This window comes from Seriola lalandi, unplaced genomic scaffold (genome assembly GCF_002814215.2).
Source record: "Seriola lalandi dorsalis isolate HSWRI2012SDOR001 ecotype SW California unplaced genomic scaffold, Sedor1 jcf7180002054907, whole genome shotgun sequence".
NCBI classification, from domain to species: domain Eukaryota; kingdom Metazoa; phylum Chordata; class Actinopteri; order Carangiformes; family Carangidae; genus Seriola; species Seriola lalandi.
The window spans coordinates 1,743,396-1,767,560 of NW_019525459.1; the positions used below are offsets into that span (position 1 = coordinate 1,743,396).

Below are 24,165 nucleotides of genomic sequence, written 5' to 3' on the forward strand. Positions count from 1 at the left end.
TAGGAGGCATAAGAGTGACCTTTTTTTCCTCTAGGGAGTTTCCCAAGACACAGTGGGGAGGACTGGTTTCTTTGACTCTGCTCACAAAAGAGCCTCAGTTTTCTCTGTTACTGGACAGTCCCTACATTTCTGCTGTGCTACAATAAGAAGCAGAACTAAACTCAGACCAGAACACAGAATTGTCTGAATATTACAAACAACCTTAAACTTGCAGTAGCATCTTTGCAAACCACTGTGTTCTCACCAAGTGCATATGTTGCTCTTAGGTCAGTTTCTTCACAGAAAGTGGTGGACAAAGTACCTAGATCCTGTCTTAAATAAAAGTTGCAGTACTACACTCTACAAGTAAAAGCCCTTTTACTTTCTGTACTGTCATAAAAACGCAAAAGTGTGATCAGAAAAAGTACAATTGTTAACAGCACAGAGTGCTGTATTATTATATTTTGACTGTTAGTAATGATGCATCAATATGTAAACAGCATATTAATGTTATCCTGGTCAAATTAGTGCTAATTTTAACTACGTTACAAACTGTAAATTAATTTAATATTTAAAAATAAACCCTGTTCACATTTAAGTACCGTCCTTCAGTAAATTCATATAATTACTTACACACCACACTGCTGTTTAACTTGGCACACTGCTGAACAGATGCTTGTGGTCTGTATCTTCTGCCACTTCTTTCAGCATATTTCTCACAATTTATAATTTATGTAAATTACTTAAACATTTGTTTTCTCTCTTTCTCTCTCTGTCTCTACCAGTCCAGTAGAGCTTTTGCTTTTTTGGCTGGACCACAACAACAAGGTCAGCCCTATAAACGCGAATGTGTGTGACTGACTGACTGAGTGACTGAGTGACTGACTGCAACCAGCTGACACTAGACTGAAACCAGCTGATACTAGACGGAAACCAGCTCACAGTAGACTGAAACAAGCTGACATTACACTGAAACAAGCTGACATTACACTGAAACCAGATGACACTAGACTGAAACCAGATGACACTAGACTGAAACCAGCTAACACTACACTGAAACCCTGCTGACACTAGACTGAAACCAGCTGATACTAGATTGAAACCAGCTGACACTAGACTGAAACCAGCTGATACTAGACTGAATGCAAATATGACATGATGATGTCAGTTATTTACAGCAGCCCCACAACAGTTTTCAACCACATCCTCAGTCACTAATCACACATGGTGCAGCCATGTTCTAGGTTTTGACCTGGTCTTGTTAATGGTGGAACCAGTAAAATTCTCCTGCTGTATACCTCAGCCACCACACAGCGTGCGGGGGAAGGTGAAGTGTTTTCATTACCACCAAAAAAAAAAAAAAACCTGCACTGTGTCAATGCCAAACAAGGAAGTTCATTGATAACCTTGGAAAACATTAGTTTAACTTTCAACCACACCACACTGTTTTCATCAGTTCTGAGAGGCTAATGATTAAGACAGTAAGGTGCTGTTGAAAGCTCTGGTTAGGCTGGTAAGTGACCTTCATTTGGTCAACTTATTTGAATGCTATATCTTGAATATACACAAATATATGTTAATCTGGTAAATGACATATTCTGATGACATAAAAATGGTTTTCCAAAAAAAGACAGATAAACATGACATTTTGTTTCAATGACACAGAGTTGATACTTAATCATAGATATTTTAAACTAGAAAGAACACCAACCTTTACTTCCTTGTCTTTGATGTTTAATTCTAGTGTATTTTAGGAGAATAGTAACTAAATTATATTTGACCACTTTCCGCCCTGAGAGGTGCCTGAAGCTCCCTGAAGCTCCCTCGTTAAGATACAATGACTTTTGCTGCTTCTCGTTGTTGTAGATCATTGTAAACTGACTGTTGGTCAGACCAGACAAGATATCTGAGGACATCACCGTGGATGAAACTGTTTTCTGACATTTTATAGACCGTACAATAAATAAATAATACAATAATTGGCAAATTGATTGATGGAAATAATTAGGTGTAGTCCTGAAACGTATTGTCATTGCTTTTTAAAACCTCTCACGCCAATTTATAATCCTGCTGTTATCACAGGTTTATAACCACAGGTTGTAAATGTTGAATATGGATGAATAGTAAAAACACCAGCATGTCACATGACCAGAAATAGTGTAAAAAACTCTCAGGAGCACACACACATTGGGTCAGTGTATATAAGAGGTATAATAGTCATGAAATTTATCATAACTTGATTCATAGCAACATGTATGAAAGAAAAATGGAAAACACACTTTGTCTGTATCCAGATACATCATATATATGCACATTTGTACCACACGTTTCACAAATTTCAAGATATTTCACAACAACAGCACCAAAGAGCTTTTGATTGATTCCTCAACCCTGCAAATACATTCATTCATTATTTTCCAGATACTAATAATCTATTAATTACAGAAGTGAATAATTTACAATAAAATAACAATTTAAGGTACTTTTCTTATTTCCAGTACTTTTATACAACAATAATGTCACTCAGTCTTCACATGTATCAGTCTGCCTGTGGACTAACTGTAAAACTCACTGTATCTGAATGATTGAAAAACCTGTTACCTGCTGCCGTGTTCAACAAAGCAAGCAGCTCACTAATGCTGAAAAGCCAATTTTAAGACCCTCCTGCTCAGCAGCTCATTCCTGTGATTAGTTCCTGCATGGAGTAGAAACTGTACACAAAACTCTGAGAACTCACAGTGGTATTAAAATCACAGGCAAACGAAGTCAGGTACTGCACCTCAAAGAGGAAAATTCCACAAAGTGAAGACTTCTGTTGTAAAATGTTCAAATCCTCACCAAACCATAGAGAAAACAACACTGAACAATTGAACCATCAAACTGTATGACAACACCGTCTCTGGATTATGTTTTGGCTTGGTCGAAACTTAATACAAACAGATGTACAAAAGATCTTTTTGTGAGATAAATTTTTGCAGGGCATCTGCAAAAGCATATCTAATGCACTGGGCTCTGCGCTCACACTGGCCTTGCAGTGACCTTCAGAAACAGGCACTTTTTTTTCTTCCCCAATTCTATGTTGAAAAATCGACCTTGCTTGTTCATTCATAACGCTGCATTTTAAATTTGAAACATTCAAATCGGCTGATTGGATCTCACAAACTGCTGCTGCTGGTGTTTGACAACTCCTCCTCCACTTACTGTGACATGCATCTACCCAACACAATCAAAAAATAAAACAAAACTCAAAAAGGTACCATCACTTTACACTTTCTGTCACCTTCACTTCCTGCTATACACTATGTACCACTCCTGCAGTGTGGTATGAAGCAGCCATATTCTCTGGTTATTAGAACAGATAGGACTAATGATCAGTTAATCAGAAACCTGAAAGAGCCCTCAGTGATCACCTCAGAGTGTTTCTCTCTAAATTTCCGTAACAAAGTCCTGTTGTGAATATTTTGTGCAAAATCCTCCCACCTCCACCCGGTCCCATCAGATGAGCTTGTACAGGTTTTTGTTTTCTTCCTTTTACAAGGCTCCAGATGTGCAACTAGAACACATGAACTGCTACAGAACTTGACACAGAGAGATGAAAGAGACTGAGCAAAACCAAACAAAGACAGTGAAAGCCAAGAAAACAACCAAACACGTCCAGAGGAAACAGGAATCCATCTCTGTAAAAACAAAGCATCATTCCAGAATTTTCTTGTCCATGGATTCTTTGCCATTGGTCCGCGAGTAAGGCTCAAACGCAGAGGAGCTCAGGTAGCGGGCTGAGAGTTCCTGCAGGTTGCCAGCCAGCGAGCCGGCCATGGACAGGGGATTGGAGGAAATGCGGGTGGCGACGCCACTGAGTAAGGACGGCATGGGGAAGCTGAAGAGGCTGTGAGCCGCAGGTGAGCTCTGCAGGCCCGCAACTGTCCCTGAGCTGGTAACGGTGGGTAGAGGTGGGCTGCCGCCCGCTGTGCCTGTGCTGCTGCCGCCGCTGCTGCCATTGCTGCCATTGCTGGCCATGGCCATGGAGGGAGGGCGCAGGGCGGAGCCCAGGGTGCCACTGCTGCAGTGGGGCAGGAGGCCCGGCATGCCCGGAGGTGTCAGCAGCCGCCCCTGCTCCAGCAGTCTGAGCACGCTGCAGGTCGCTGCTGTTTCTGAAACCACTGAGCGCAGCTCCGAGTCCTTCCCCTGGTCCTTCTTCTGCTTAGTGCGCCGGTTCTGGAACCAGACCTTCACCTGGAGAGGAGCACAGAGGAAAGAGGGTTTAGAGAATGTATCATATATAGTTCTTATATTATTTATGCCAGATATAACAGATTGAAAAAATATGAATTTAATTAAAAGCTTTTCTATTGTTAGTGGCAGCAGTAAAAAAAACTGGCTGTGATTAAAGTGCAGCAATAATCTGATCATCTCAGTAGTGATTATGGCAGCATGAACTATACAACTCAATAACACAACAACAACACAGATGAAGTTCATTGATTTTACTAAAGCTTTTGTTCGTGCAGTAAAAGTTACAAAGCGCCTGTGTGTTCCCACCACACACATGTTCAGATACTCTTTAATGTATCGTAGCTATATATACAGGCAAGCTTACACACACACACACGCACACACACAAACACACACACTCACTCAGAAACACCAACAACTAAAACTTTGTGAAGCCGCTCAGAGATTCTGAGTCTGTTACACTGAAGAAGCTGAAATCACTCACTCAGTTCTCAGAAAAACAGATACAATCATTTTACTGTTTGCTGGTTTGACTGAATTTGTTGATTGTCATGACGATGTCGTCTAATTGCAGTATAATGACGATTTATTTAAAGCTGAAATTATCAGTCGAGATTGACAAAAATGAACTGTGGATAATTTTAGTTATGGCTGGATTGTTAAAGTCAATTATCAAACAAAACAGCCAAACGTTTGTTGGACTTAGACATGAGGACTGTCTAAGTTTATTCATTTATTTATTGATTTTAAATTGAATATATTTGGATAGTGAAAACAACAATTATCAAGCTGTGAGAACTGGGGATAGTTTTTTATTTCACTATTTTCTGACATTTCATGGACTAAATGATAAATTGTTTCACTGGAAATCTAAACGACACATTAACTGACTGTGTTACTGTAAATTGCAGCCCTCCTTTTGTTTGTGTACAGTAGATGTTCTGAGATAAAGAACACATTTTAAAGACAGAAAAACACAACACATTTATATAAAAGTTGTTCTACTTTTTTTACTGCAAATTTCCAAATTCCTCCAAATTGTAAATGGCCACCTGTGACTTCAGTGACCTGTATCGGCCCTGGCTCTGCAAATATAGGTTACACATTTCAGACAGAATCTGAGATACTCTAAATGTGAACCTGGCCTTTTTAAAAATCAAAAGCGGTTGCCATAGTTACACCTCCTTTAATTTCTGAAAATGTAAAGATCTACAAATCTCCCCTTACCGGAATAAATATATCATTGTCACAACCAAAAGGTTTAGCTTCAAATATTTCTGACAGACTGTGTGCAGCAGCTTCTGTTGCATTAACCTGAAGAGAAAAAACTCACTTTATTTCCACAATGATGGAAAAAAGAGGACATTCTTGTTGATGATGTTATTTTGACACATCCATTGTGTTCTTCCACACAGTCGTCTAAATTGAATAAATGTCAAAACTGAAATAAATACAGGCTTTTCTATGTATTGTACCTTTAAGTCTTGTGTAATCACACCTGATTGCTTTAATATAGAACAACATTTGCATGTACCAATCAGCAGCAAGCCTCTAGCTCAATTCTGTTGGTAGTCCAATCACATTTGAATATTTTTTTCCTTCACTCCAATAGGAGGTTTAACTCCTCAGTAGCTGTTAACAACCATTTCATGTCCAGAGGAGAATTCAATGTGTTTTCTGTTTGCTCAGAACATCTGGTTCATTTTAGAGGCACATAAAACAATAAGGTGGAGCTGGTCGCTCAAACAAAGATGAGGTGCACACACAGTGACTAGCTGGGAGTGACAGGGCTACATGTTCATTTCACCACGCTATCATTAAAAAGCATTTTTTCATCACTTGAAGAAAAACCCTGGAGCCTTTGTCCTGCCTCAAATCTATACTATCTTTATGTGAGCAAAATAACGTCTTCAATTTTCAGTTTTTGTAAAAAAAACAAAAAAAAACAGAAAAGCAGCCAAATGAAAAATTTTAAAATATAAAAAGTAAAATCGACACAGCTGTTAATAAAAGGATGCGTGTGTTTGTTGTTGGTTGTGCCGTCGTTTTGTGAGAACAGGTCGACCCCTCACAGACCTCCACTATGGGTCAACCTCCTTCAGCCGCTCTGAAAGCCTCAGCACATCAACACCGAACACCAAGCTGATGGCACCGTTAGCCGCTTCGCACATTTAAAACAGGAATAAAATAGATGAACGAAACTGTGGCTGAAAACACAGCAGAGCTTTGATGCTGACAGCCGGGGGTTCCCTTCAGTCCAAGTCACAGGGTGACCGGGTGAATCTGGTGTCAAACGCAGTTCACCCACAGCGGACACTGCAGGGCCCGCTGTTGATCCAATATGCACCACGTGAGGAGGAAGTCTGAGATTTTCTCTAATGACAGTGTTTGGCAACGTCAAACGCTCTATAAATCAAGATCAATTACATTTACCATAAAGTTCATACAGTTTAATATATGTCCGTGTGAAATCCTCAAACAAAGAATGAAGACAGTGAGACTGTGTGAGCTCTGATGAGTCTGTGAATACAACCAGCAGCACTCCACAACAGCTAGTTTCGTTACTGGTGCTGTTAAATGTTTGTTAACATCAGTAATGTTTGTATTCATGAATATGATCAGCTGTGATGCACTAAACTCTTCTTTTATCTTTGGACTGTATGTATCTGATCATATTACTTTATATGATATAGACAAACAGGGATTAGAGGGAAATGAAATGACTTTGACTCCTCACAGACTGGAACATGACTATTTAAAGTCAGGACAGATGCAGTGAGTAGGTGTAAAGAGGAAAAAAAAAGAAAATTACATTGAATCAATTAAAAGTAAAAGGATCCATTATGTCTGTTACTCAGTAAATTTTCCTGTTTACACAGAATCAGGTCATAATTTTTAGGTTTAGTAGGTACAAGTATGATGCATACCTACCTGAGTTTCAGACAGATTGAGCTGGCGGGCCAGTTCAGTCCTTTCCCTCCCAACCACATACTGGCACCTCTGAAACTCCATCTCTAACCGGTAGAGCTGCTCTGCAGTGAAGGAGGTGCGGGTCCGTTTGGGCCGGTCCAGATCCAGACCCTTCGGCAGAATTATCTCTCTGATGGAGCCTTTAGCATCTGCAACAAGAAGCTCTTTGAATCAACAATGTTCAGGCAAATACAGAGGCAATTAAAACAGATACATACAATTTATTCCCAGGTTTACCTGAAACAATATTATTATTATTATTATTATTATTATTATTATTATTATTACTACTACTACCATTACTACTACTACTATAGGGAGCTCCAATGTGGAAATACTGAGAATTCATAATAATATGTCAAATTGTGATTTTATTTATTGAATTTAAGTATATGTTCACGATGTGCATGATGAGACAAATACTGTTTGTTTAAATTATTTATTATAATGTATTATCACAGACGATTCACTATGTTTTAAATTATAAAATTGGAAAATATAAATCCAGATGAAGTGTCATAAGTGACAGAAAACTCCATAATGTTGTTGTTGTGTTATTTGATAGGAATTTAATTTACATGTATTAAGACACATTTATATCAGGTGCTGACAAATTTGTGCAACTAACAACAGAAAAAACATGAAATAAAAATGACTGAAACATGATGCGGTTCTATTTCCATTCACTCATTTAACTCAAACCTATGTTACCACAAAAGAGAAATTACAACAATGTGTGTTGTCATCAGAAGTATATTAAAGTAATGTTACCAATCTCTGCTTAACAAATATGTGTAAAATTTTTACATCCTTTCAAAATAAAAAGTTGTTGCAGTGTTTCAAAAAAATCAATTTACAATCATTTAATTAATAACAAATAACAAACAAATAAATGAATGAATATTAAAACATATATATTACATGATTGTCTGAAAATATATTTCAATACAAAACTTTTCTCTATATTTTGAGGCGGCTCTGTCTTGTTATATCTTGTGTAATTAATCCTATTTTATTATGATGGAAATCACACAACTGACTCTCTGAGCCCCTGACAGACATAAACACAAATCCACGTATGGTTTGTTAACATTAAATATCTGTACAAAGAAATTCACATTTCTTTATTTTTTTGTGTGATTGAATATTTATCATTTCAATATGTATCTCTCTGGAAGTGAAATGCAAACCTACAGTGTAAAACCCCGCAGGCATTTTTCCTTAAATACATGACCTTGCACATATTTGAATTAAACAGGTAAATACACATGAAAATGTAATTTTGATAATTAAAATTAAACACTTTTGAATAATCTAACAGCATGTATTATATAAGTATGACATATGAAGAAAGATGTAGTTCATCTCAGTCTTTATAAAAATGTAATAAAAATGAAACAAAATCACTACGGTTATGCAGAAAGATTGGCATAAAATTAAAGATACATTATTGTTTTTTCATAACAATTGAGTACATTTCATGACCAATAATAAAGTTACACAAACAGAAGAAAGAAAGAAAGAAAAAAAAAACAAATCCAGATGCCTCTTCATTTAAATAGGCTCCATAAATGTAAATTAAAAAAAACGATTTTTAGTTTAAGGGGATATTTTTGCTATTAACTTAAATTTTAAAATTAAGTAAAATCCTCATAACTAAAACAGGTGATTTGTCTTTTTTCTCTCTATGCATCAACAACCAATGTCTGATATTACCAAGGCCTCATTTTACAACTTGGTTCTGTAAGATTCTCTGATTGTAAAATACATGGGAATCTAACAGCAGGTCACACTGTTCATCTGGACGATTCCTTCAGTACCGAACTGCAAGTTTGTTAAAAACAAACAAAGAAACAATCGAAAAAAACCAGCCTTACCTCGGACTAGTATTCTCCGACAGTAGTCTGGGTCCCCTGTGCTCCCTCTGTTCTTCTCGCAGTTGTCTAGAGTCCCAGAGGGGGAAAAGGAGTCCTGCTGCTCCTTGAGGAAGCTTTTGGACAAGCTGCCCTGGGAGTCCTTGCTATCCTTCCCCTCCTTTAGTCCATTCTTCAACACCATCCCGTCCGTCTCTTGGTTGTATCTGACCTCCATTCTCAGTTTATCCTTTTGGACCTGCGGTTTGTCTTTTTTTTCCTTTGTCAGGTGAAAAAAAAAAGGAGATTACGGAGAGCACGGAGCAGCAGCTCGTCCGGACAGTGTGGGTTTTAGTTTCAAAACAGCACCTTTCAGCACGGCACAGTCAGCTATCTAATGCTTGGTGAAATATTTCTGTCGCCAGACTAAGGAGCCCTATTATCACTGACCAAACTCCCTTTGCCCAATGATCATGGACTTCTCAGTGAAACTCAACAGTAATTCAGTGCCCCCCTTTCCTCGTTACATAGACATCAGGCTGATAGATGATCTTCAAATAATCAGAGCCATGGATGCGCACTCGCTGTTTCAATTGATTACGGTAATTTTGCTGCCTCCACATTTGCGTAACCTCATGAATACACTAAATTGTTTGGGGAAATAGATCAGGTCTTGATAGAGGGGTTTGCTCGTCCCGTCCCCCTCTGTTTTCCTGCTCTCAGCCCAGGGAATCAAGACAAATGATTAGTCTTGTCTCGCAACCAAGCCTCCCTGAACCCCACATGAACGCACACAATCACAGGGGTATGACTCTTCCAGACCTGAAAAAAGTTCCCGGGTGCTTCATTCTTCCATCCACAGACCACGGCCAGGCATTTTTCCCCGAGACTTTTCACAGTGCACCTGATTGCTGCAGCATGTCAGCGAACTTTGATTCCGTCTTTTTCTTGGCACTCTCGCCAATCACCAGGTTTTTGCAATGTGCAGATCTCACCACTATGCTACTGTAGGCAAGAGGAACTGGGAAAGAGCCAGAGAGGGAACGAGAGAGATAGGTGGAAAAAAAGCATAGTGAACAAATCCATGTCAATCAAAATTTATGAAGGCAGTGACGAGCGAGCCAGCTTCAGCTAACAACGCAGCTCTGGTTTGACAGGGATTGTGTGAAAGTTTCCTGAGTCGTCCTGCGTGGATTCAGAGAGCAGGGTCCTGGCCACTAACACCACATCCTGCAGGATTAAGATGATTGCACCATCCTCAGTTCTCATAATCCTAACCTACACATTTGAAAAAGACAAAACAGGAGAACAAAACTTGTCATTAGTGCTTAGACTGCCTACACTCTCACACATGCATGCCCCTGGAATGGCCCCTACCTCTCTCACCGCTCGCCTTCCAGCCCACTACCCACCCACCCAACCACCAACTCTTAGCTATTTTCATTGTCACTGCAACAATATCTCTGAACACAGCAGTGGCCAGTAATCCAATAAGACCATTGATTAGGCCACAATGATTCAATTCAAACCAGTGGCCTAGTGCAAGGAACATTCTCTGGCCCTTCTTGTCACCTCAGCTGGCCAGAAGCCCTCTTCAAGCTGCCCCCCTCCTTGAGTGCCATTCATGCTTTTATGGGAAACAGAGAGGAAAAGGAGTGAAAGATGGCAATTATCTAATTGGACTATTAACAAACAATTCTGCGAGTGTGGCTGCCCGGCAGCAGTCTTGGGGTGGGTTTAAGGGCTGCATGTTGGACTAACTTTATTCACTGACTGTTTGGGGGGCTACTGCTTGATGTGGGGCAGGATCCATTGTTTGAAAGAGGTAAAAAGGAGGCTAAAAAGGGAACGACTAAAGGGGACTTGGGCTTCTCAAGCTGTGGTGCGGAGCCCCAGCCTGGGAAATAGGTTGAGGATGCAGCGTCTTGGCCTCTCAGTGACACACAATGGCTGAGGAGGAGAAAACACTAATGTGTTCAGTTTCTACATCAGACACTCAGTGTGCACAGAATACAGCAAAAAAAAAAAAAACACAAAAAAACCAAACAAAAAAAACACACATCTCACAGGTGTAAACTGCCAGCACTGAAATTCATGTGATTTGATTCAAACTATTTAGGAACCTCAATTGTTGGATCAGTAAAATTTAAAAGCAAATTTCTAAATCTATGATGCCAACACATACACTGCAGCGCATGGCTCCTGGAAAATATGAATAGTGTTCCGGGCCTCACTTCTGATCACTAATATAATGATCTGCAATACACTCATTACAATGATCTGTCTCACAGTAGAAGCCTTTTGGTGCTGTAAACACAAAGCTTCCAGTTTTGTAACTGCTTTATATTAGCTGTATAGAAAGGGAAAACTATTATATTTGTGGGCTAACACCATGAGCAGCCATGCTGAGCAGTCTTCGGGGAGGTGTGTTCAAGTGTCAGTCGGCAGACTGAATATGAAACCTACAGCATTCATCTAGTAATAAGCTGCTCCGCTGGGTTTGTGTGACCCCGTTCATTTTGTTTACTTAAATAGCTCTATGGAGAGAATGTAGAGACAATAACTTCACTACATACAATGTATACAATTGTTTTAGTTTTACACATAAGTAAATTTCAATTATTTTAAATTAAAGTCATGTATATGAACATGTCAGGAGTGTTTAACCTTTCTAACGCCACATTTGTCTAAATGATCCAGTAGTTAGACACAGCCAGTGGCACCAAGGATCAAGACATACTGTGCATTCATTATTTTCTGTTGATATTCCATTACTGCCATAAAAGGAACCCTGTTCAAAAACTATATTACTGTTCATAATGAATGAGCTCATGTACAAATGATACACGTCACCTGCAACAGAGTAGATGTGAAAGTATTACTGCTTCAGATTTTGTTCTATCCCCTCTGAAAGGATAACTACATGTTCTACTATAATATGTTCAATATTATTGTAGAATTTCAGCAGTGCAAAAAAAGCCTGTATAATATAATATTATTGAAGAAAATTATACCAGCACAGCAGCATTTCACTGAACCTTATCCTTGGTGAATATGGTAGATTTGGGCCACAGTCCTTATCGTTCATACAATCCAATTTAACACAAGGGTTCCCTCCAATTGGCCTTCAGCCGTCCCTCAGTCACATCACAGAGTCTGATATAAAAGAAATGCAAAAGGTGAATCCACAGGGTTTGAATATATATTTCTTCATGTGTATTTATACTGGAAGCATCCAACTTTGGAGACAAGTACCCTCCCACACACGCTCACACACTCAGAGCTCTGCAACGGTCCAATCACCACAGGCCAGCAGTGAATCACCAGCATTATCATCACTATTACAGTCATCATTTTAACACAGCAAGGCTTCAGTGACATTCTTTAAAATACTGGACAATGTGCTGTGCTGTAATTTGACCCGGCTCAAACCGGTTTTCATTATTTCAACACCGGAAATTAGAGCTGTTCTACGGACACATTTAATGTCTGGTTATAAAGAACTGTGTCCCAGGAAATCAAATCAAACCCCAAACTGCTGGAGCAGCTGGACAGAATGAGGGTGTGAAATTTCAAGTTATTTCTGCAGAGGAAATGGTTACTTTTGTTAAAAAAAAAAACCTGCTGAGATGCCAGCATGTTTATTTGTAGTGCCTTCTCCACAACTGTGACTGTGCCACACATAAATAGTCAGTTAACACAGTCAAAGCAAACTACAGAAATGACCATGTGCCTAATGTTGTATTAATACTTACTGTAATTGCTATAAGTTGGCTCTTTATGGTGCTGTTATTAGGACCCAGGGCTCCTTGGCACTTTGTGGCAAAGCTTTTTAGGCTCTCTAATACAAGGTAGGTTGCTGTGGAGAGCGCAGGCCTTGGAGAGCCTTGATGTCTGATCGACAACATGGTAACTCAAGATGAATGGTTACATTCAAAGCCCTGCTTTACGTTTACAAATGTGGTGATTATGTTCCACAGTAAGAGAGCAAGCTGTTCTTGAACCCTCTAAATAAAGAGCTTGTTTCCATCTATGGCAGAGGGCTGCGCTCGCAGCTGAGCTCAAAAATTGTTGAGCGCTGATGGTTTTCAGTGTAAGCATGGAATTTATATCTAGCTTCTTTTCCCTTTGCTTGAAAATCCTTGGTAGCTCATAAACACTGAGTGCTTGTAGTTACTGACGGTGTTGTGAAAACAAACTTCCCGAGCAATTAAGCTTCATTAGAGCTGTTGAAGTTTACACGTTTGATTTCAACTCTGAGTAGTTTTGACAACTGAGCTAATAAGTGGGATTAATTGTTGTGTGTGTTGGTTTCTGGTGTAGGAACACTATGTTCTCAGGCCAGTGACAGCTCTATTGTTAACGGGCACTGAGAGCTTCCAGATATGTGCTCAGCTAATTTGTAGTAGTGAAGGCACAGCCAGTGTTACAGTGCTGGAACAAGTGCAGGAGAAACAGAGAAAAAGGTTCATCTGAGAAGCCTTAAAGAACCTATTTGTAAGTTTTGTTATTGCTATATAGGTTAGCATTAACAGCTGTTTACTTACCAGTCTTGCAAAGAGCTCCAGCTATGGTGTTAACGACACAGTAGGTTATAAAACGTCTGAGCAGCTGCTTCTTCAGTGACTCAGTATGGGAAGGTGATGAGACGGTCCAACTGGACCAGGGTTGGTTGGTTAGCCTGCTAACTTTGGTAGAATAAGAGAAGTGATAGAAATAAAGGCAAAACAAGCTAGTTGGTTTCCCAACACTGTTTGTGAGTAAATGAATGAAGTTTGATGCTGAACTCACAACTCCCTCTAGACTGGTGAGCAAACAGCTGTTAATGCTAATGCTAGCTATGTAGTAATAGCAAAAATGACAATTAGCTCCTTTAAAGGAAAGTGCTAGTGTTTTTCATAAATTGTTTTATTGTCAATGAATCTAATGAAAAAACAAACAATAAATGTCTCCAAAAGTGTTGTGTGTGTGTGTGTGTGTGTGTGTGTGTGTGTGCATCTAAAGCCTGATGTATTTTATTCCTCCATTGTTGTCCAAAAACACACACTGCAGCTCATCATGACTTAATCCCACAAGCTTTGTCCTGCTGGTGGAAACAGTCCCTGCTGCACCGAATGTGGATTAATGCAGATGAAAAAATGTTTGCTATAAACTACACTGGCCGACTGTATTACAAAATTATTGAGCCCTTTTTAAAAAATGAAATCGCGTTTAAAGATTGTATATTGGTGTGATAATGTCAGGGCTGTGAAAACAGTGCGTGTTGTCTTTGATTTTAATTTATATTATTGTTTGGCATTATGATGTAATGTTCACTTGACCCCAGGAAGAGTAGTCGCTTCCTTGGTAGTGGTTAATGGGGATCCAAATAAATAAATGAATAAATAAATAAATAAGAAAAATAAAAGAAATAAATATCACATCTGTCTGGATGATATATAACCACAGTGACTGTATTGGCTCTGATTATACCGAGGGAAACTAATGTTGTTTTCATTTACATCACTGTACTTCAACACTTTGCCTTAACTCTTTCCTCCATTCTCTTTGGTTTGTTTAGGCTCAAACAAGCTGTCCACCACATGATGGATCTTTGGCTGATACCATTCCCTGAACTGTTGAGCTGACAAGGTTCTGGAGTTTGTAGAGAGACACGTCATCATCTTGCTTCCTGACAGACCTGACCCTGAGTAGCTGGGCTTAACCACATCTCAGCGCACGTTTTCCTTCTTTAAATCTCCAAAGGTTTTAAGGTTTAGGCAGCCTCTGAAAGGTTGCTGGGATTCATCAAGGCCTAAGCAAATTGTCTTATGTTATTACATGATGGTATGGAATAAAGACATTTTATGAATGTAGATAGAAGGTTGACTAGCTCGGAGGCCATTTGTATTTATGGTACTACATGTAATTTTGTCATTTTAAAGACAGAAAATACCACAGTGCTGTTGTACTAATCTGCTGTTGACAATACAATATTTTAAGTGTGACATACCAGACAGCCTAAAACCTGCAACAAAGCCTCAGCAGTAATTGATTTTTTCTGTACATTCTCTGTGAGTAGTTTTAGATAACACTCTTTTGTCCCGCAGACAGCGCCTAGCTGTAGTAATTGTCACAGGTGTAATTTGAGCAGTTCCTTTGTATCTCTGCAACAGTTACGGCCCCATTGGCAGTCGTAGTATGCATCAAGACTAAAGCAAGAGGGAAACAATGGAAAGCATCATAAAAGCCTTGAAAATAAATCATGTTTTTTTTTCTTCCCCTCTCTCACCACTCAGCCCACCATTTGTCAGAACACAGACAGATTTTTTTTTCTGGGAAAATCTTTTAGCAGTGTTTGGAAACACGGCAGGCATGACTGTGATTCTCTGTTTAACCTCATCTTAACTGTATTGGGTGATTAAGAATTACAGCAAATTATTCCTGCTGCGAGCTGTAGTGATTAAATAAGCATAAAGCTGGTGAACAGTAACCTCTGAGGGAACCAGCGTGTTGGGAGTGAGGACCTGTATGTTGGCACTAGGCCCCTCTCAAATGATTTCTCCCTCTGTCCCTGCAACAGAAGGCGTGCACGAAACGGTTCAGTTCTACAGCGTTCTGGAGCGGCTGTGGCTCAGGAGGTAACACAGGTCATCCACTAATCGCTGGGCTGATGCCCGGCTCCTCCAGTCGGCATTTCAAAATGTCCTCGGGCAGGATATTGAACCCCAAATGTATCATCGGTGTGTGAGTGTGTGTGTGATAAAAAGGCACAGTATGTATAGAGAACAAAGTGCTGTATGAATGTGTGAGTGATTGTGGCTTATACTGTAAAGCGCTTTGAGGGGCGAGAAGACTAGAAAAGCACAATATGGGTGCATGTATTTACCATGTATTTACAAGGGTACAGTAAAATTTGGGCAAACTGTTTCATAATTTATGGAAAATAAACACACATTAACAATTAAAGGATAAATGTTTCTTATTTTTGTCAACAATTCTCATGAAACGACTGAACCAACGGTGTCTCGCAGTATTTTACTCCCTACTCTGTCTGTGGCTCTCAGTCCCAACCCCATTGGTTCCTATAATGAAGACATATCATTAGAAACGGGTCAATATATATAAAATAGATTTCGTTTTTAGTGTCCTAAAACAGATGGCCACTGTATTTTTTAGCAAACATTAGTCAGACAGACAAGAGATGTTTGCATTTTTTGAGGGACTATTTTCTGCTGTGGATGAATCCACATTTGGTGCTCTGGTGAGTATTTCCAGCAGCAGGGTGGTATGTGTGGGATTGAGTGAGGTTAACTCCTACAGTGTGTTACGTTAAGAGGTTACGGGTAGATAAAGGTTGGTTGGCTACAGTTAACATGAAACTTCCAGGCATGAATCAATTTTAATAATTCATTAGTGATTGCATGCAGTAAATGTGTTTAATACAGGGTTTAGTATATATTACTAGAGTCAGTTATGGTTCTGAGCTGTAGTTGCAAACACAGTGGAATAAAAGATGATATCAGCTGTAAAATGACCAGCTCTCATCAAGAGATGAACACACAGAGCTGAGGATGTCCTGGCTGCATGAGGCAGTAGAAGTTTGTCAAGTTACTGTTTGCCTGTAAAAAAAAAAAAAAAACGAGCCCATTGGTCGTGTGTTCAAGCAGGTTAATCCAATCTATAGTGATGCTTTATTGTTAGGTGCCCTCTAGTGGCCATAGCAATTGTGATGGGAGCAATGGAAGAAGTCATCCACCCTCCTTCATCCTGCCATCCTCCTAAATGGAGGATGGCAGGATGAAGGAGGGTGGATAGCTTGATCAGACTACGAAAGTCAACATTGTTTCACACAACCATAACCATGTGTTTATCATTGTAACCATGACGAGGAAGGTCCTTTAAACTGAAGGAAGCGTCCTTTAAACTGATTATTATTACCATAACAACCAAGGTAAGGTGCGCCTACCACTGGTACACTCCTCGAGTTAACCACAAGCAACTATATAGTTTAAGTTGGAGGACTTGTTGTTTTGTATAACCACAAATCACAAATTTCAGTAGCAGACAGCGCCAAGAACTGTTAATACCTGGACCCCAAAACTGGACTTGGACTGTCTGCATTTGTTGAAGGACTGTACACACACACACACACACACACATACAGTGGGTCTATATATGCCTTAGGAGCATGTGCTGCACACTTCAAGTCAACTAATGAGGAGGTGTTGTATGACTGAGACAAACACAGCTGCACGGGGCAAATACAAGTAATGGCAGCAACCCAGTGATCATAACAAAGACAAAGTAAAATCCATGCTGGCTCAGCCCTGTTTACTCCTCAGGGCAAGAGAGAGAGATTCAGATTTTACTCAAACAATGCTGCAGTGTCTCTTTACAGAACAATTCAAAGAGCTGAGTACAGTCATAAGTGCTTGAGAACGTGATCATATTTTCACTGTCATACAATTGGTCTCACTTGTGGTCAATCATTTTCCTGTAGAACGCAGGAAAATCGATGCTGGCACACAGCTACCAGCCGTCACAGAGCAAACAGAGAAGTCACTACAAGCAACATTGAATATCTAGATGAACAAATGAGGCAGGAGAGAAGCGGAAGCCCTTCACATCTCCTCTGGGATTTGGTTTTCATCAATCAGCAGGATTTACTACAACTATATCTTCAGGTCAGCTCCAAGGTCAGATCCATAGGTGGAAACAGTTACAGTCAATGATTGTAGCTGTTGTTGACTATGGGACTAAAACATATATGGCTTTTTATAATCCTTTATACCAGTCCATCATTTACCTAAAAGTAAGTGCTGACACATTCTCGTACATGCTAAACAAAGGAAAGTGATTCAATCTGATAATGTCTCATCTAATCAAGCCATCCTTTTCATTTCACTCCTGCCGTATAAAAGATGTCCTTGGAGCTTCATTAACTTTCAGTATTTAAAAAAAATCTGTTTTTGCAGACATTCAAAGTGATAAAGTGTGTACAAAGTCTAAGTACCTCTTATTGCTGAACTCTTGACACATATTTTTCATTAAGACTATGCATGAAGGTATGAACCCAAAAGTTTTGATGGTAGCTCATGTTCTTCCTCTTCATGTAGGTGGTCATCCTTATGATCTAAATAACTATCACCCAATCTAAAAGCTGCTCTATCTAATAACGGTTTTAGAGGCCATAATTAAGAGTCTGAGGTGTGTGTGAGTTCCTGGTGTGTTTCCTGTAAATGATGATGCTTCAGTTTATTTTTCATTAGTTCAGCTAGTAAACACCATTGTGATTCTCAGGTCAGTTGATTACATGTTTTTTTTTTGTTTTTTTTTAACTAATTGAATAACAAAGAAGATGAAAGTATAAATAACTAAATTAATCGATGATTACTTTTCCAGCAACTGTTGTAATATTTGTTGTAAGAAAATGCTAATTTGTCATCAGTCATACAAACAGTGTCCGTGCAGCCAGAGATGGTCACATTTTATTACTGATGCATCACAACAATCCTCACTAAAGCCTTTGTTTGCTTCCCATCCAACTCAATAGAGTGAGTGAAATGTAAACAGCTGGGGATCAATGAGTAAAACAACAAAAACACAATTTCATATTACATACATTAAAAATCCTGTTCCTTTTCTCATTAGACTGAACTTGTGTAAATACACTTGTGAATATTCAGCAATGTACAGTATGTTTACACTTTGTGAGGATGAAGCTAAAATGAAAATGACTGTTTTGAAAGTTTGTAAAAAAAACAAAAAAAAAAACAACTGATTAATCAATTAGTCAATAGACAGAAAATCAAACAAACATTTTTTTTTAATGTTTAGCCATGAAAATCATTTATCAAGCAAAAATTCACTTTTTGGTTTCAGCCTCTGCAATGTGACAATTTGCTTATTTTCTCTGTTTTACATCATTAACAAGTCAAAATCTGTGGATCCATTTAATGGTGATAGTCTACAAGACTGTTTGATTAATCTGTAAGTAAATGTAGTTAGTGTCAAGAAAACGTTTTAAGCATAACATTGTTGTCATTAAGACTATCTGCTCTCTCAGCAGTGAGCTCAGCATTAACCTGAGCTCTGACATACGGCAGTGGGCAGGAAACCATGTGACATGTGTCATAGTATTAACAACACAAGTGTATTTTACCAACATGGAAGTTGTTATTTAGGATGTTAAGTTGTGTTTAGATAATGACATTAATAAGATTAATTAATAAACCTTTTAAAATTTGTATTCATTAATGCATTGTAACTTTCCAATTATATTTTCAATTAAAATTTCTGTACATTATTAATTCCCTTAATGCTGAGCCGCATTGGATATAACGCTGGGAAGAAGAATACTAAATCTTTTTATTAAGTTTTGATTTAAATTAATAGTTTGGCCTGAGAGCAATAACATTTGAAGACATTTAGCTTTAAAGAAAATATCACTGAGGACATGAAATCTGTGATCTCAGCTGTAGCTACGTCCGACCCTGACACACATCAAATGTGTCAGTATGTTACTTAAAATTAGACACGTAGCTCTGATCACAACATTGTACAAGTTAAAATATTTACTCACCTGAAACAAAAACCTGGAACTTTGTGACAGGACTGAACCTTTACCCCCTGCTACCTCTAATCTGCCAGATCTACAAACATCTTGTTTGATTTACATATACATAGCTATTATTCCAGTCCATAATTGGAAGGCTAAATCACCACCATAAATTATGATGCTGGACTACACTGTCACAAATTTGCATATGAGGGCTGGGTTCCTGTGCCAGGGGCCATTAGACAGGAGTTTGTGGGCCACAGATTCAGATAGCTGGAGAGCTGGAAAGATTTGTAATATTTCAGCACCAGTTTGGATGTGTGACTATCAGACCTCTGAGGCCCTCATGTGGCCTCTTAAGGTACTACGCCCCAGCTTCATCGAAGGCACAGAACATGGAGAACAACATGCAGTAAACCTGCAAACACTGGCTGGCAAAAACTGGCTTCAATCAATCAGTGAGGTAGTGGGTTGATTTTCTGTATGATTCATAAGAAATACATAAAGCACACACCCTGAAACGCACAGACGTGAATGCATGCATCTGATATGCAAGTGTGTGTAATTACAGTATGTGAGTTTTACCTCTCTTATTTCAGCAAATGGTATTGGAGAGGGGTGTAGAAGCATTTTAAGAGGTAAAATAGGTTAACTTTAGTGCATGTGTGTGTGTGTGTGTGTGTGTGTGTGTGTGTGTGTGTTTCCTGGATGTGTTTTTATAGAACAGTTAATGTAAAACTGGAACATTTGCGGCATAAAAAAGGATGTTATTGTAGTCAACATATAGGAAAACTATAACTATAAAAGTATTAGTCAAATAAACAATAATAAATAATCAATAACTGGCCACATGTTGGTGCTATTTCAACAACTTTTAACTATGTGACACATTTCACCTGTCGAGTTTCAATTCTGTAGCATTTACAATTTTTGAGATTAATGATTTCACACACTCCTAGTTAGAAAATTAATAACTCATGAGCTATAAGAGATATCCGCAAGCTGTTTAAAAGCTAATATGGCATTGTGTTGATTGACATATTAAAAGTGGAACCACCTTTCTACCCATCACTATATGGCAGTAGTACTGATTTGTATTAAGCAATTTGTTTTTATTTTGTTTGTTTTTTTCCATAGTGCCCCTTAGGGAGCAAATGAAACTCAGCAGTCTTATCTGTCATCTCAATGTATGCATGCACCAAATTTGGTTGCAATTAGATGACACAGACACAAGAGTTACAGCAGTTTGAATTCATTTGGCCACACCTACAAAGATTTGTCAGCCAATCATGGAAAAGCAATATGTCTTATCTCAAATCAAACATGTGTACAGTGTTTGTGGTTGGTGACGCTTGGATAAAAGATACCGGAGAGGGAGTCAAAATTATGTCTAAAGCAAACTGAAAATGTTATGACACCAGTGAGTGTGGCTTATAGTATTCTCTTCAGCATCATCCACTGAATCCATAGACACCAGAGTTTTTTTGCGAACCGCAAGGCGTAGAAAAAAGATATTAGCCAAAACATTTTGCAATATTTGAAAGCTCAATCTCACCAAAAGGTGGCGCTATCGCTAACATTATTGAGTAGGTAAGGCACTGAAGTATGAGGATCTGTTCGCCAAGTTTCAGTGTTGTAGCTTCTGTAGTTTTTGCAAAATCATCATATTCCATCAGGTTTCATCATATTTTGTTCACTCCCAATGGAAAACCATTCAAAATAAGTCCTTAAGAAAATTATATAAAATCAACTATTACAGATGAAAGTCATAGCACACATGAACACATGAACATATGAGAAAAAATATAAAAATAAAAGTATTATTCAAATAAAATATCAATAGCTGTCCACATGGTGGTGCTATTGCAACACTATTGCGCTATTTTTGACCGTGTGAAGCATTTCATTGTGGGCTACATCTGTCAAGTTTCATATCTGTAGCCTTTACAATTTTGAAAATATTTGTGATTTTACACAAAAAACGATTTTCTCCAACTAATTAAATAAAATATCCAAAGTTAACATAGTATTAAACATTTTTAAGCACTTGAAGATCCCATCATCATTAAAGCATGTGTCATGTAGAGAGCAGATAAAACAAATAGAATGGTCAAAGTTGTCATATTTACATTTAAGGTGTATTGATTGATTTTAAAATGTCAATCAAGTATTGAGTAACATACAAAAAAACATTCCACCTTTAAAGCAACCAATAGCCTCTGAGCTGGAAATTGAATTAAATGGTTAATTATTAAAGATAAAAAGACAGAAAACATCCTCTCATTCATCATTCACTCCTCTAACAGTTTCTTTATCTGTGATGTATTTACACAGAAACATGACAAAGTCTGTTACTGTTGGACAGCTTAGTATAGGCCAGCCTGTTAGCTTGACCTCTGCCTGCACTGCAGCTTCTCCTCTGAATGGCTGTTACCAATGTGGCTCAAAGCCGGCCCAAGGCATAAGCGAACTAAGTGGCTGCTTAGGGCCCCCAAGAGTGCTTGAAATGCCCCATGAGATCTTTATATATATAAAAAATTTATTTATTTATTTATTTATTTTAAACACTAGGACCACCAATATTCTAATGGTCTGTCACATAGACCATCACCTATAATTAATCACATTGTTTGGGCTCCCAAGCTGTTCTGCATTCACTGCAGAATAAAAATGATCAACAAAGAAACAATAAAAACATCACTTGGCACAAACATCTTGGCACTCTCATGCCAAGAGCCCGTGTTCGCTCAGAGATTTATTGGATTGTTATTTTTTGTGTCAAATTCTGTTTACAGGCCCATAAAGGCTTGGGTCGGCTCTGATTGGCTTCATTTGCTCAACACAAGTCAGTAAATGAAATCATTCAAAACACAAACTACATGTGTTCCGTCACCTACTGTTTAATGCTACACTAATTACAACCTGCTACATCACACATGATATGGTACCTACTGTGGTATGGTCTTATATTACTGAGCTGGATGTTTGTCTGATGCTGTGTCATATTCTCAACATGATGAAATTCATTCATTAAGTCAGTCTAACATCTGATCATGTGATCATAGTTGACTGATCAATGTAAACTTGTCAACGTACGAACAGTGGTTACAAACGAGCCCCAATTTAACAATGTGGGTGAACAATAGGTGCAATCTGGCACGTAAACAAAGAGCCCTACACCTCTGCACCTGAGAGACAAAAACATGGCAGACAGGGCTCCAATTTAGAGGAACAATTTAGTTCTCTGAGAATCTCATTCATATCGAAACAAATTGGAATCAGTTCCTATACCCAGCCCTAATCACACATAAAAACTGTTACAAGGAAGAGCTTGCTGAATCCCATCGAGAATCAGCACTCAGTTGTGAAAGCAGTCCTTGAATTCTCTTCTTGTCGCTCTAAACAGCAATCTGATCACAACCTGTGAGAGGCAGGAATTTGCCATGTGGCATCTAGTCCACCAGCACAGCGCACAACTACCTAAAATGAAGGCAAGGAAAAGTTTTTATATTTTGTAACCATGCTGAAAAGACACTATGCCTGGAAAAATCAGAACCACAAAGATTTTAGTGTCTGAATTCATGTTTACCACGGTTCCCTCCACTGTTGAAACATTTCACGGTGAGCCTACCACTTCAAGGAGGAGTCCTTCAAAAACCATGCACAGTTCGAATTTGGATTTTCACAACGTTATTTCTGAAGGACTGGGCAGTGCCCACTTCATGTGGCCCACCATGAGACTCACAAAGTGTAAGTCTGCATTATTATTGTGGATTTGTGATGGATTCTAGGTTATGAATATCATCATGTGAAGTCCATCAGGCTGTTGAGAGACTTTACTCGCAGCACTTCTTTCTACATTTGCCATGTCCCTCTTTCTAGCTGCCTGACAGTGGGTATGATTGTTTCCTGCTTCAGTCCAGCTTGTGAAGGTGGGTCGGGTCTGTCATCTTCTGGTTCAGGATGGGACTCTGGCTCAAACTGATAAGGAAGACTGTAACGGCCAAAACCGTTTGTTTACAGCTGCCCGAGGAGGGAGGGGGCCTTAAAGAGCCCTGAGCTCTAACAAAGTGTTTCAGACAGAAGGTGAATAGAATACAACATAAGATTCATAGACTGCCATCCGTGCTTCATCTGCTCGAGGACTTTAATAATCCCACAAGGCTACTCGTTCATTTCTAGACTCCTTGATCTGGCCCCTCAGTCTCAAATTTGCACGACCAAATCTCACTGGATGAGGGCTGCCGTTCCAATCTAAAATTCTGGTCAGTGTTGCTAGATCAGTGGAATGGCATCTCCTTTTTCTATGACTAAGTAGTACACTCCGATTCCATTCAGGTTTTCACAGATGCGGCTCCATCTGTGGGTTTTGGGGGGTATTTTCAAGGTCAGTGGTTCACCAGTACCTGGCCTATTTCATTTCTGCAATCACATTATTCCTCAGCACTGTACAAGATCTATCCCATTGCAGTCACCTATCCCATTGCAGTCACCTGCCATGTGATGGCAACGCAAAAGAATAGCAGTGTTATGCAACAACGAAGCTGTTGTCGATATCATTAATAAAGGCTGCTCCTCCGCAAGAGACAT

The 24,165-nt window shown here is 38.9% G+C and overlaps 1 protein-coding gene across 1 annotated transcript; it reads right to left on the reverse strand.

Annotated features, from left to right (window-relative positions):
• Positions 1 to 2,171: 2,171 nt before the first annotated feature.
• vax1 (ventral anterior homeobox 1) lies at positions 2,172 to 10,344 on the reverse strand. Its single transcript, XM_023430549.2, has 3 exons — positions 9,060 to 10,344; positions 7,144 to 7,331; positions 2,172 to 4,212 (listed from the first exon to the last, which is right to left on the reverse strand). The coding sequence occupies exons 1-3, from the start codon at positions 9,271 to 9,273 to the stop codon at positions 3,673 to 3,675; spliced, it is 942 nt and encodes a 313-aa protein (XP_023286317.1). The 5' UTR covers positions 9,274 to 10,344; the 3' UTR covers positions 2,172 to 3,672.
• Between the last annotated feature and the right edge of the window lie 13,821 nt (positions 10,345 to 24,165).

What these genes read in the sequence shown, in the direction of transcription:
- vax1 (XM_023430549.2), bottom strand. Translation starts at nt 9,273, where the DNA reads ATGGAGGTCAGATACAACCAAGAGACGGACGGGATGGTGTTGAAGAAT. An exon ending in TCGGAGAATACTAGTCCGAG is followed by an intron (nt 7,332 to 9,059) that starts GTAAGGCTGGTT and finishes TTCTTGTTGCAG; the next exon opens with ATGCTAAAGGCTCCATCAGA. An exon ending in TCAATCTGTCTGAAACTCAG is followed by an intron (nt 4,213 to 7,143) that starts GTAGGTATGCAT and finishes GCTCCTCTCCAG; the next exon opens with GTGAAGGTCTGGTTCCAGAA.